Source organism: Rhodnius prolixus, unplaced genomic scaffold, assembly GCF_049639745.1.
Source record: "Rhodnius prolixus isolate KJV_2025 unplaced genomic scaffold, Rpr scaffold_8, whole genome shotgun sequence".
NCBI classification, from domain to species: Eukaryota; Metazoa; Arthropoda; class Insecta; order Hemiptera; family Reduviidae; genus Rhodnius; species Rhodnius prolixus.
The window spans coordinates 32,144,184-32,157,550 of NW_027411593.1; the positions used below are offsets into that span (position 1 = coordinate 32,144,184).

Here is a 13,367-nt window from a genome sequence, read left to right on the forward strand (position 1 = left end):
GTCTTTAGGCGTCCCATATTGGGCAAGAACCTAGTGGCTCTTCTGAGAGATATAACCCCTTCCTCATCGGTGCTATTCACTAGTAGAGGTAGTAACTTAGGAACCCAGCGTGCTTTATTACAAATTCATCTCACTACTCTATGCCGACAAACGGTGTACAGCTGCTAGTGGTATTGATGGTATCTCTGGATAACCCCAGACTATGCCCAAGAATGTTCATGAACAATTAGGTAAGAAAAGATGTCCAGTTTGGTTCGCAGCAGGTGGGTTTAGACCTTTTTTTGTGACTTTGATAACCCATAAATATTACACCGCTAATATTCAATATGAGGCTACTGCAAAGAAACCAGTGGAAACAGTTTGCAAGAAACAACAGGTGAGAAACCCAGGCAAGGATATTATGAGGAAACATTACAATAAGCTTCTTTACTTCACAGGATAGGATTGATTTACCTAGAGAGCGCCAGTACTGACTGTGTTAAGAAGAGAAGTTGAAATGGCCACCCAGTTTGTTAAAAATACAATTGCTAGATTGTGGTAAGAGATCTCTGGCATGTATAACCCAGAGATTATGTCCCAAAAACAACTGGTGGGCAAATTCTTGGACTGCTTTTAAAAAAAAGAGTAATAGACTTCTAATAAAATCTCTAAGAGTACAGGAACCCGCCGCGTGATAATAATGTTCCTAAGTAGAGATGCTAAATTCGAATCGAGTAGCAGGTCCTCAGATTTTCACTTCCTAGAAGCTTCTTATAAAAGAACACTGTCTAGAAGCCGGTAGTGCACGGAAAAAGGCTCCGGGTGTTAATGACCTAAGATAGTGACGCATGTTTAATTAAAAATAATAATAAAAAAATAAATAATACTAGACCTAAAATTTATGAGTATCGCTTGGAGAACTTTCCGGAAACCGAGGCAGGTTCAGCTTGTTATGTAGGGTAAGTAGGTAGGGATAAGTGATTCAGTCTAAGTACAAAGTGGGCTAAATAAAGCTGAGGAATTTTGGAAAACAACTGAAAAACCTGAGGAAGTCCGGCTGTAATGATGTAGAATAGTCAAGTTCACCCTAGAGCTGATTGAACAAGGAATTTGGCGACCAAATAAGATGTCCCATGGTCATCGTTTATGCACATTACGCCTTGGTACTTGTATATTCGCAATATTTGTTTAGTTTACCCAGGAGTGCAGTAATATATTATTTAATAAAAGTCCGAGGAGATAAATATAACATATAAGAACGTATAATTTAAAAGTATGCTGGTATTTAGGCTACCGTACACCGCATTTCTTACCAGAACTAAAAAGACATACTATTAAAAAGTAATTAAGCAAAAAATTTATATGCAAGGAACGTCACATCCGCAAATGAACTTCTTTTTATACCTTTTATTACAAAATTGACTTAATAATTTATAAAATTAATTAAAAATGAATTTACCAGTTTTTATATTCTTTTACTAACTTGTAAGAAAATGTATAGCGATTCTTGAGCCCTTTCACGAAGGACATGAACGATTAAAAAATTAATTAATACAAAAGTTTCTCATAATCAAAAAAATGATTAAATCTGAACTACGGTGACATAAATTGATAGTAGTTATAGCTGTTATTCTGCTCAGTAACTACGAAAAGTAATAAACAGAACGATCTAGGAACAGATCTAGAAGAAACAGAACTTGTGAAAAATACAAAATATATAACCCACATACTCAAGCACTGCATTTTCATTAACCCAACTGGTACCTGTTGCTGAGTAATTACTTCTATCTTTACCACAGTTTTGTTCGGAAGGTTAACAAGTTGGAATGAGAGAAATGTATGATTACTGATAAGGACATAATGTCAAACTAGCCTTCTATATCAAGGTGCCAGGAGTGAGAGCCATTTTGAAGCCTTAAAACAGTTTTAAAGAAGAAAATACAAAGTTTTGAAAAAATTTATAGATCTTTTCAAATGATTCAGGCACAAGATTTTTCTCTCCTAGAAGTTTCTTAAAGAATATTTAATTTATTAATAGTAAAAATTATTATATAGTGAGAGTGAAAGGCTAAAGGAGTAACCTAGTGCTAGAGAGCCCAATGCGGGGAAGTGGTTCTCTGCTAGCAACAGAAAGATCCTCTGCAAGAGAAAGGTGGCCAAGGGAACCAATATGGCAGACAACTGTTGTTCCACTATCGTACCCGATCTTAGAATCTATGATAGGATCCCGGAGAAAGGAGGAAGGTTAATTAAATAATTACAAAAAGAGAAACCAACGACGAAGATAAAATGGCCAGTGCCCAAAAAAATAGATAGGAATGTTGTTTTTATCAAACCTCTAAACCGCATGTTCAATGAGATCAGGATTAAATAAGTAAGTAAAACTCAGAAAAACAGTTAAATGGTTTTAAAAGCATTAATTTTTAATGCATGGGTTAGGGTAGGTTCTTAAGAAATGACTGTACTGCATAAAATTCAAGAATTCCAAGTTGGAAGAACGATAATACAAATTCGTTAGTAAATTCTCAGCTTATCCGCTAAAAAAATATTTACTTAACAAACAACATTGGAACAATAACCAACGATTAATAAATAACCCTATTTAGACTTTTGAATGATGTTAAAATGTAAAGCCTAGTTAGGAAAAGATAATACTACTCTTCTGACTTGATAGATACAAAAAAATAGAAGCCCTCTGAAGTGATACATGGTAGCGAACATATTAGATATAACCCAAATTTTGAAGTAGGATTTCTACAAGTTCATTACTTATGCCCCAAAATGATGTCATTTAATGTAAAAACAAGTTATTTAATTCTTCCATTAGATATCCCCCAAAAAAACTCATTGGAGAATAAAGAGTAAGCATAAGAAATATAGAGGTTAAACCAATGATAACTAGGTTTTTCAGTCTGCAAATGATAATGAATTCACAAGTTCATTATTTGCATTAAAATAGTTTCCATGAAATTTATTTTTTCTCCACGTAAATATAATTTTATTGTGTTTCAAATCAGTTATTTATTAATTATCATAAGAAATTATCAAACAAGAGGTAAAAAAAAAGTATGTCTTACCTTCTAAATGTTTGGAACAGCAACCTCCAGCATAGTTGGTTCTTGAGTAAAACAGACACCTAAACATCGAAACCTGGAAGTTATTTTCATATAATAAAATATTATCTTTATAAACATAAACATTTCTCATCCTTGGTTGTGGAAACAAATATCTAGGAGATCTAAATTAATTGACCGAATTTTATGTTAAACTAAGGATCAGTACCCATTCCCGCTCAAGGGTGCAAAACTGTTTCCATTCCCGCACAGTGGCGCAGTCTGGTGAACGGATTTTCAAGTTTGTTCTGTTGCTTGGGTCTGGATAAAAAAAAGGCAAAAAAGAAAGTTATATTTCATAGGTGAATCTGCTAAAAATGTATCGTTTTATAGAAGCAATCAGTTATACATTAAAAGATTATTTGTTTAAATGATAGAAATCATAGAGCTATTATTGAAATGTAGCAAATCACTGCTTCCCCGCCATATTGGACAACTTTCCAAACGCCTAATTTTGACTAACTCTTTTATCAAATAATCTGTCCTTAAATGTAATCAATCTTATATAATTTTAATGGGTAAAGGACCTTAATTGATCTGTACAAAACATAACAGAATTTTGATTAAATTTAGTCAAACAAAATTAAAATGAAATAACTTACACATATGTAGAACGCCATTCTGAACAAACTTCGCGGAATAAACTGAATAAGCAGAGGGAGGGAGCCACTGCTGACCATAGGCTAACGTCACAAAACCTTCCATATTTGATTTATGACTTTCATTGCGTCACTTGTAGTGGTGTCAGGCCCTTCTTCCCGCGTGAACAATGCACATTAAATTAAGGTAAGTACTCGTATGTTTTAAACAAAACATTTTTTTTTTTCACAAAAAATATACCTTTCTACACATTTGTTTGGGAAAATTGTTCGAACAAAACTTTTCAGTGCATCGAACCACCTCTATATTGCCAATTAATATGAATCATACTTAAATTATCACAAGGAATGATTTAAAAGACCACATCAGTCCTAAATTGAATTAATAGTAATTGAAATTGAAAATATCCTTGTTAACAAATGTTAAGCACTAGCAAACCCCAAAGATACCCTCTTTGGATGAGTTATTTATTAGATAATTGCATAAACGGGTGTGAAACCGACTTGTTACCCGAATTAAACAAATTAATTTCCTCTAAATAGAATTCTGTTTGAAGTTAGCATAATTTTAGTGGTAGGAGATATACCAATTGTTTATTAACGTAGAGAAGTATTTCTTTAAAATCTTTCTGATTTATTTGCGGCAGTTACTTAATATTCAGAATAAATTAATTGAGCTGGGACAATTGTACCGGTTATTTTTGAAGTGTTAGGCTTAATATTTACAAATTCTAATTTCATTAAGGGGAGACACTTAAAAGAAGCGACTGGTTTAATAAGTTATTGATGTTTATAAGGAATAGGATTTATGTATAAAATGAAATTTATGGGAGTAAATTCTTCAAATAATAAATAATTTATCATTATTTTTCCCTTTTTTTGACAAGTTGAATAAAATTTGGCAGTAACTTCAGTTGAATTCTGCCAACTTACCTGTAACTTTACCTGTTTAAAGCACACGGGATTGAGATTAATGTACTACAATTATCATGGAGTTGCCTTACATAATTAATAATACCAAATATCCTTTGTGAATAATATTACCGTCTAATCTTAAAAGGTGATGGTATGTATCTGAGCCTTTGTATTGTCTTATGTGATCTTACTTGGAGTTTATAAAGTATAATTATCAAACTATCAAAAACTAAACAGAAATTTGACTGATACTGATTGACCAATTTGTAATATAAAACGGTAATGCTGCTGCTAGTTTACCATTAAATTGGAATTGCGGATTTACAAACATTCTTGTTTTGTTGTCGGACCAATTAAACAATTCACAAATTAATAAGACAAAAATAATAGGCTTGTTCTAAGTACGATTATGATTGTTGCGGTTTAACATTTACTGCGCATCTACATTTGTGCTAGTTCTGTTTTCTTTTTGTCTCTTTTTCTCTTTTATATTTACTTTGATTTTCCGTTCATTGTATTTAATTCTACTAAGCTCATTAAAAAAGTACAAGATAGCATTTTAGCAGTAATTGACAATCGCATTCTTTTGGGAGAAAGTATTTGCTGTTCGGTTTTCCATCCTCATGAAGAGAAAATGATTTCAAGGGCAAACCACCGCTATTTGGGGACAAGGAGGTTCCGCCTTAGGTTCCCCTAATCTACTCTTGATGTGTTAAAGGTAAAGCCTTTCTATAAACCCAGATACTTCTTCTCCATAGATACGAATGAGAGAAATGTCAATTTTTGTTTTTCTTTTGTAACAGAGGAGCGAAGAAGTAGGCAAGTCACTCTCAAACAATCAAGTCACTCACTCCCATAGATGTACACGATCCTAAATTCCCCAAACATCTTCCCAAGATATCAAAGGACGACCTCTCTTTGCCCATCTCTCAAGATAAAGAACTTGCATCTCAGCAAGATAAAGAGGTTTTGTGATTGAGGATTTTCTCAAGCCTGCCGTTGGGAAAAGCCCTCATACCAATATTATTATATAATTTCATACCAGCTTTGAGTTCTAAGATATCTAGAGGAATTCTGAGGGGCCACCACGAAGAGATAGCAATCGGATTTTGCTTTTCTCGGCTGATATAGTGACCTCTATCAATCTCGCCCCTATTTTTGAAACATGTTTCTATAAAAAATGATATAAAATTGGTTTCTAGATGCTAATAAATCAATCAATCTCAGAAGATTAACGAAGATTGCCAACTGTTGGACCATTAAGTGTACAAGCCTAGGCACTTTTTGTAGCCTGTTTAAGAAGTAATTTGAGTGTTGGAGATGACGTCGCATCTAACTTATTTGAGGTAAAGTAAGCATTAAAAGAATACAATAACAATTAGCATTTTAAATAATTGACTTCTTAGGAAAACTCCTTGAGAAACTGCTCCTAAAACGAATTTATCCTCTCCTAGAATCACAGGAAATACTTCCGTCCCATCAATTTGGTTTCCGCGCTCATCACTCTACAGTCCAACAATGTCATCGTGTTGTGGATGTAATCTCAACCTCTCTTGAGAATGGACAGTATTGTCCGGGAGTTTTTCTCGACGTTGCTCAAGCTTTCGATCGCGTCTGGCACCGGGGATTGCTTGCCAAACTCAAGAGCATCCTACCAACTACATATTTTCTCATCCTTCAATCTTACCTTACTGGACGCTTATTTAGTGTCGTCTGTGGAAATTCCTACTCTCCTTGTTACCCAGTTCGAGCAGGTGTTCCCCAGGGAAGTGTCCTTGGGCTTGTACTCTACACCATATACACTGCTGATATTCCTACCAATCCTCGTACCTTCCTTTTTACTTATGCCGATGATACGGCCATCCTCTCTCCTCATAAAGACCCGGTCCTTGCCTACCGCTTCCTCCAATCCCATATAGAATCTCTTGAGCCTTGGCTAAAGAAATGGAGAATTAAAATTAATGAAAATAAATGTAATTACATTACATTCTCCCTAAGGCGAACTATCCTTCCATCCGTTTACCTAAACCTCACTCCTCTTCCCACAACAGATTGTGTTAAGTATCTAGGACTCTTCATGGACAAACGCCTAACCTGGAATCCACATACTAGACTCAAACGGAAAGAACTGAACAGACGATACAAACTTCTCTCTAGACTTCTTGACAAGCGATCTAAACTCTCTCTACAGAATAAACGACTTATCTATACTATGATACTAAAACCTGCCTGGACTTACGGAATGGAACTTTGGGGCTCAGCCAAAGCTTCCAATATCTACAGAATCCAATCCTTCCAGTCAAAAACTCTCCGTAGAATCGCTAATGCTCCTTACTTTGTTTCCAATCATACCTTGCACCGAGATTTCCTTGTTCCCTATGTTTCTGAAGCTGTAAGATCCCGATACTTTAAATTCCACACATCAATCACCTCACATCCCAATCCTCTAGTAGCTCAACTTACCACTCTACCAGGAAATCCTCCCAGGCGGTTGAAGCGCAGGTGGCCACGCGATCTTCTAAATGAAGTAAGAGCCAATGTACAATAGTGAAGTGTACCACTTTGGGAGTTTCACCAATGGGTGAATTCTCCCCTCATGTATTCATGTATGTATTCTATGTATCATGTTGTATCAGCTTCACTTGATGCAGAATTATTCTGCAGTTGTGAAAATAAATAAATTAAAAAAAAAAAAAATAAAAAAAAAAAAAATAATAATTGACTCAAGAGACAGTTGCTTGAATTGACGCTCCTGATTTTTGTTTATTTTTCTTTGATTATACAAAACTGACCGCGACTTTTAAAATAATAATAATAATGATGATGATGAAATTTACAATTAGTGATGGATACTGGAAGGTCCGAATTGCCTTCAACAAATAAAGAAACCAATTCTTGATTTAGTAAAATTTTAAAACTTTATGCTGCATTTTGAAAAAGATTTATTATTTATGAATGTACAGAATATTATTCATAGTTACATGAAAAAAGATAGTTTTGTGCCAAATATGTAAATTATGGTCATTATACCAGCAGTGCTTATGAAATTTCAGTCTTTTATTTTTTTATGTATTTTAAGAATATTCTTCTCATTGATCATAAATTTTCATTCCTCTGCAAAGAGAAGCAAAGAAATAAATATCGCTAACATTTGTGACAAATGGAACTCTTTTACCACTCATGATTTTTTATGAAGTGATTCAAGTTAGTGTGTATGTATTATAAAATAATGCTATAGACAAGTTGTGAACGTCCAGCTCTACTAAAGACTGATCCGTTCAGTCCTGTCAGGCCACATAGAAGTGGACCATATCCTGTGGAAGATGAAAAGGACTTTCTTGTTTTCGAAAAAGAAAGTTCCTTTTTAAAAATATTTGATCCTGTAAGAGACGATTCAGGCTGGCGAATTAGAAAGAATAGGGAGTTGTATAAACACTTCGCTGTGGCAAATATCAGAATCTCTAGGCTGGAGAAATACTGAACTGAATTGGGCCACCTGACCAAAGTAGAGAAGTTCGCTCTACTAGTGGGCTATCTGTTCCTGTACTAGTTAAAGTTCGATTTAACTTTGATTTCTGTTGGAGCTCCTAATTATGTTGCTCAAGCCCCCAAAAAAACTTGAAGAATTTGTTTTTTTAAACTTCTTGCTTCAGCGCGTCTGAAATCCCCTATGGAATTTCGACAAGTGATATCGCACCATTGTAGATGATGAGTAGGTAGACCAAGATTAAGATGGGCATTAGCAAGAAGCTTTTTAGAGAGAAAGACATTGGAAATCGGGTGCACAGAATGGAGTTAAGTGACGTCGGCTTATTTAGAAGGCTCATCGTGGATCGAAGTGCCAACAATATAAGTTAATTCCGTTAAAGAATTTATTAGTTACCAATTTATTTATAATTATTTAAATTCTGTTGCACCACTTAAATTACTTTGCGCATGCCCAGAAAAATTTTAATGATTTTTTAAATTTTTCTTTTATGGTCTTCAAAAAGACCAAGGTGCCCATATTTGCCTTGCTTTGCTTTACTCTCCACCTCCTGACACTCATGATCTTGAGGTCCTCCTGTAGTTGATGCAGTCACCAGTTAATTGGACATCCTCTGGGCCTTCTACCTCCAGGCTTACCTTCCATCGCGGCTTCACTCCATTCTTAATACGTGGCCGGCCCCATTTCAGTCTTTCTTGCTTTACTCTTTGCAGCTGGCAAATAAATGGGTTTTACAGCGCATGTTTGGTTCACCAGCTGCTCTGATAGATCACAAATTAATTGGGGAACACCAAACTCTCATGGCGCATGTTCAGTCACAAACTAGTCAGAGATTCTGATGAAACAAACCTAGATAGATTTATATCTATCAAATGATTGAAAAAGAACATCAAGAAATAACATCAAGAGGACCACTCACACGACTTTCTCTTACCCAGTTCCAAAGGATATTTTAAAATTTTGAGGCATTCTAACGCGAAGTTGTGGTCTTGCCATTACCATGAAACCATTATTTTTTCCCATTCACTAAAAAGAGGTTAATTTCTGCCAGAACACCAGGTTCTCTGATAAAGAGATATTCCAAATAATTTTATCAAAAAAACGCAACGATATTACCCAGAACTAACCTAACCAAACCTAATCTAACCTAACCATATTTTCATCGACTTATTTAACGTTCTATTATTAAGTTTAGTATTAGTTGTTTATCTGAATAATGAATAAAGTGGCACTTTTACACACTTCACTTCAGGCCTTGCCTTTACGAGCGCTAGCGATCGTGACACTGTTACTTATAGTATATAAAAGCACTTTTACTCATGCGTTAAATATCAGATTTCTTCCGCCCTAGTTGCAACTATCCTAAAATGATTGAAAAAATTGTTGGAAGGAAAAAATAAATAAACTTTATAATGAAAATAGATTATATTCGGTGTAATAATTTTCAATATTTTATTTTACTGATTAATTTTAAGTCGTATTTGTTTCATAATTAATCTTCCTTGAATTTCGTGGAATTTTAGTTTACCAGAGGAATCTATATAAGTATATATTTTTTTCTGTATTCTTTATGGTTTTTTGTATTTAAGGCGCGTCAATATTTGTGGTCATGGGCGCCCGGAGCTTTTTTTTTTTCTACTTAAATTCATTTAAGATTTATTAAATTTATTTTATTTATTTTAGACTTGGCTGTCTTGAACGCTGGTGTGATTTATTTATTTTCAAGGAAAGTGTCAATGCATGAACGTTAAATTCACTTAATTGTATTTTTTTTTTAAATAAATTTTAATAGTACGGTAGCAATAATGTTGAAAAGTATCTGATTGCACATTATAGCAATTATTAATGAAACTATCCTTATGATTGAAGGATAGTTACAGCGATTATTAATGAAACTATCCTTATGATTGGAGGGTAGTTACAGCGATTATTAGTGAAAATATCCTTATAATTGAAGGATAGTTACAGCGATTATTAGTGAAACTATCCTTATGATTGAAGGATAGTTACAGCGATTATTAGTGAAAATATCCTTATAATTGAAGGATAGTTACAGCGATTATTAGTGAATCTATCCTTATGATTGAAGGATAGTTACAGCGATTATTAATGAAACTATCCTTATGATTGAAGGATAGTTACAGCGATTATTAGTGAAACTATCCTTATGATTGAAAGATAGTTACAGCGATTATTAATGAAACTATCCTTATGATTGAAGGATAGTTACAGCGATGATTAATGAAACTATCCTTATGATTGGAGGATAGTTACAGCGATGATTAATGAAATTATCCTTTACGATTGCAGGATAGTTACAGCGATGATTAATGAAATTATCCTTTACGATTGCAGGATAGTTACAGCGATGATTAATGAAATTATCCTTTACGATTGCAGGACAGTTACACAGTCTGCGCAATTTTAAACGTTTAAAAATGTTTTATACTCGAAAATTTCTCGGAGATTTTTTTTTGTTTCCTTACTCGAAGGATTTAATCGTGACTATTAAATTTTTAAAGGGTCTCAAATTAGGATCCCGATTTAAATTTTTCCTAAAATAATCCATACAGATAAAAGTATTGAACCGACAAGAGTGTCTGATTGATTGAAGAGTGATTGATTCTATTAAGTTGGGTTTGTCAGCGTTAGATTCACAGCTTATCAGATAGAAATCTATTTCTACCAAAGATTTTTTTCCCCAATATTTGCCTTAGCTTTATAAATACAACACCTTGGAAGATGTACACAAGTATATACATACATGTATATATAATCCATTTTGTTCACACTTCACATCTCTCTTCTACATTCATACCCATCCCAACATGGAACTATTCCTTCCATTTCATTTCAACGTCAATTCCTTCTAATATATCATCCTGTTTATATTTCCGCAAAATATAATTTTTATTCCGGAAGATGTAATTTTTTCTAAACATTCAAAAATGTTGATATATCGAAAACATTCTTTTAATTTTGCGAACGGATAATTAATGTGATAATTATTAAATCAAAATTAAGCGTATAAAGTTGTAGTTTTAATAAGCAAATAGCTGAGTCTACCCAAAATGTTTTACGAGAAAAACCTTGCTTTTTTATTAGTCTCTTTTAACGTGTCTATATTTCAGCGTAAAAACAAAAAGCTGTATAATTTTAAATTACGTGGTATATGATTAAGCGGAGCCTAAACGTTTAATAATAATATTACAGATTGGTGCGTTTCACAGCCTGCTGTAGTTGCGCTGTAAACAATTTTAACCTTCCTTAGTGTTATATAAAGCTCAGAAAATTCGCTATGAGTTCATTTTTTTTTGTTATCTTCGGGTACCATTTTAGTGAATTTTATGTTACTTTTAGCTGATGAGAATTTCGAAGTTTTACAGTTAATCTGTGAACTATTGAGTTCAGATAACAACAGTTCTTAAACAGTGCACAATCAGTTCATCTTATTTTATTACTGTAGCTGCCCAGTACGCTGGTTGTATATAGTATCTCCCAAATCTTGGGAACTTGGCAAGGTTAGCGCGTACGCTAAACATTGAAATATTAGTGCCAGCGGCCAATGTTTTGAGATACGTACACCAATTCTTGCGCCTGCTGGCTAAAACATCTTCCACGTCGATTTTTCATCCTATTTTTTTTTTTTTTTTGTATTACATTCCTTTAACTTCTATAAAGTAGTTATTCTCTATCTGGTTTTCGTTGCTACTTAGTGTGTTGCAATAAGGCAATTAAGGGTGCCGTAAAATTATTATTTTTATTTAAAAAACGCTGAATATTTGAATGTTTTAAATATCGTATTACCTAAATGCCTTGTTTACCTTCCATATTCAATAATTGAATACATTTTAGTTTTAAAATAAAGTAATCGCCTATTTTTTAAGGCGGGGCTCAGAAATATCGCGTTTAAGTCTTCGAAAGGCTGAACAATTAACCAGTTAAGCGAGTTTGACGTGTATAAACGTCAAACCAAATCTCTATTACGGTGCGTTCGACGTGTTTACTCGTGAAAAATATAAAATTGCCATTAACCATACAAAACTCGAAATTTTAACCCTCAAACCACAAGATGAATTTTCCCGACACGAACACCAAGGTAGGGTCGGATCCGACCCGATACTATATTTTCTTACAGTGAAAAACTCAAATATAACTCAAAATAACACATTTATTTCTATATAAAATGTATAAATTTTTTAATAAATTGTATAATTTTATGGCATTAGTCTATTTAGAATGGACTAATAAGTGAAGAAATGAACTTGAAAAAGGTACTTTGTCTCAATAAAAACAAAACTGTTTACAAAAAGGTTGAATGAAAATTAAAGTAAAATAGTTTTGTGGTAACAAAATTATTGAATCGTTATGGAAAAAAATCATTTGATTGTTCGCCATTATCAGTGGGAACAAGTAGGACATATTTTCCAATCGTAAGGAGTAATTCCTTTGGAAAACGCTTGTTTTTCAGTCTTTTTCCTTCTAGAGGAAGCGTCAAGGCAAACGCAAGATTCTTGAGAAACGTCGAACGTGCATCTCCAGAGTAACTTTCTTCATTTTTGTTCCACTTGTGCAGGACAAAACGTATAACGTTAATACCAAGGTCGGGTCGGATCCGACCCAGAATCTGACTTACTGAAAGAAATACAAACCTAGAGAGCGGAGAGACCCTTACCGAATCGGCGGAAACAGTGTGGCCTCTTCCTAAGGACTCACAGAAAGGGTATACCGAGTTTAATCGCTAAGAGTTAATTGTGGGGGGAACAATGGAAATATGTTTTCGCCTCGGGTCGGATCCGACCCGCATCTTGTGGTTTGAGGGTTAATAAAATACAATAAGAATATTATTTGGTGGGATGTTTCCTTTATCTTACCAATAGAAGTGCTAAGTATTTTATACGGAGAAGGGAGCCAGCCAAATCATGAGTGGTTGGTGCATGTTTGGTCTCCCCATTAGAATTACGCTCACAAATAGAAGCTCTCAACCCTTATGCAATGCCGTTTTTACCTTAGATAGAGGTTCAGACCTCCAGTACGAGCTTGATTTCATTTTGCACAGAATTCAAAGCTCTTTTCTTCCTTGTAAAACCTCTTGCGTCCCTAGTTAACTAGGGCAATTCATAAATGAAGCTGTGCAAGATTTTTGAATTGCACAGAATGCTCTATAATTTCAAACCCCAGAGATTGCAGAAAAAGTCGCTTGCAGTGACTATTACGACGTTGTAAACTTCTAGTTGTTTTGCCCTGCGTTCGTCGTGTATACACGTCATTGTC

General features: G+C 34.2%; 1 protein-coding gene across 14 annotated transcripts in view; it reads left to right on the forward strand.

Moving 5' to 3' along the window:
- Positions 1 to 3,739: 3,739 nt before the first annotated feature.
- LOC141451212 (uncharacterized) overlaps positions 3,740 to 13,367 on the forward strand; it is a 122,230-nt gene continuing 112,602 nt past the window's right edge. For all 14 annotated transcript variants that reach the window (XR_012456587.1, XR_012456600.1, XR_012456588.1 and 11 more), the window contains exons 1-2: positions 3,740 to 3,878; positions 5,809 to 5,952. Coding sequence is in view for 2 of the 14 variants with exons in the window: in XM_074122419.1 (XP_073978520.1) it covers positions 5,927 to 5,952 (26 nt within the window). In the remaining 12 variants the exon portion in view is untranslated. The remainder of the gene's footprint in view (positions 3,879 to 5,808; positions 5,953 to 13,367) is intronic.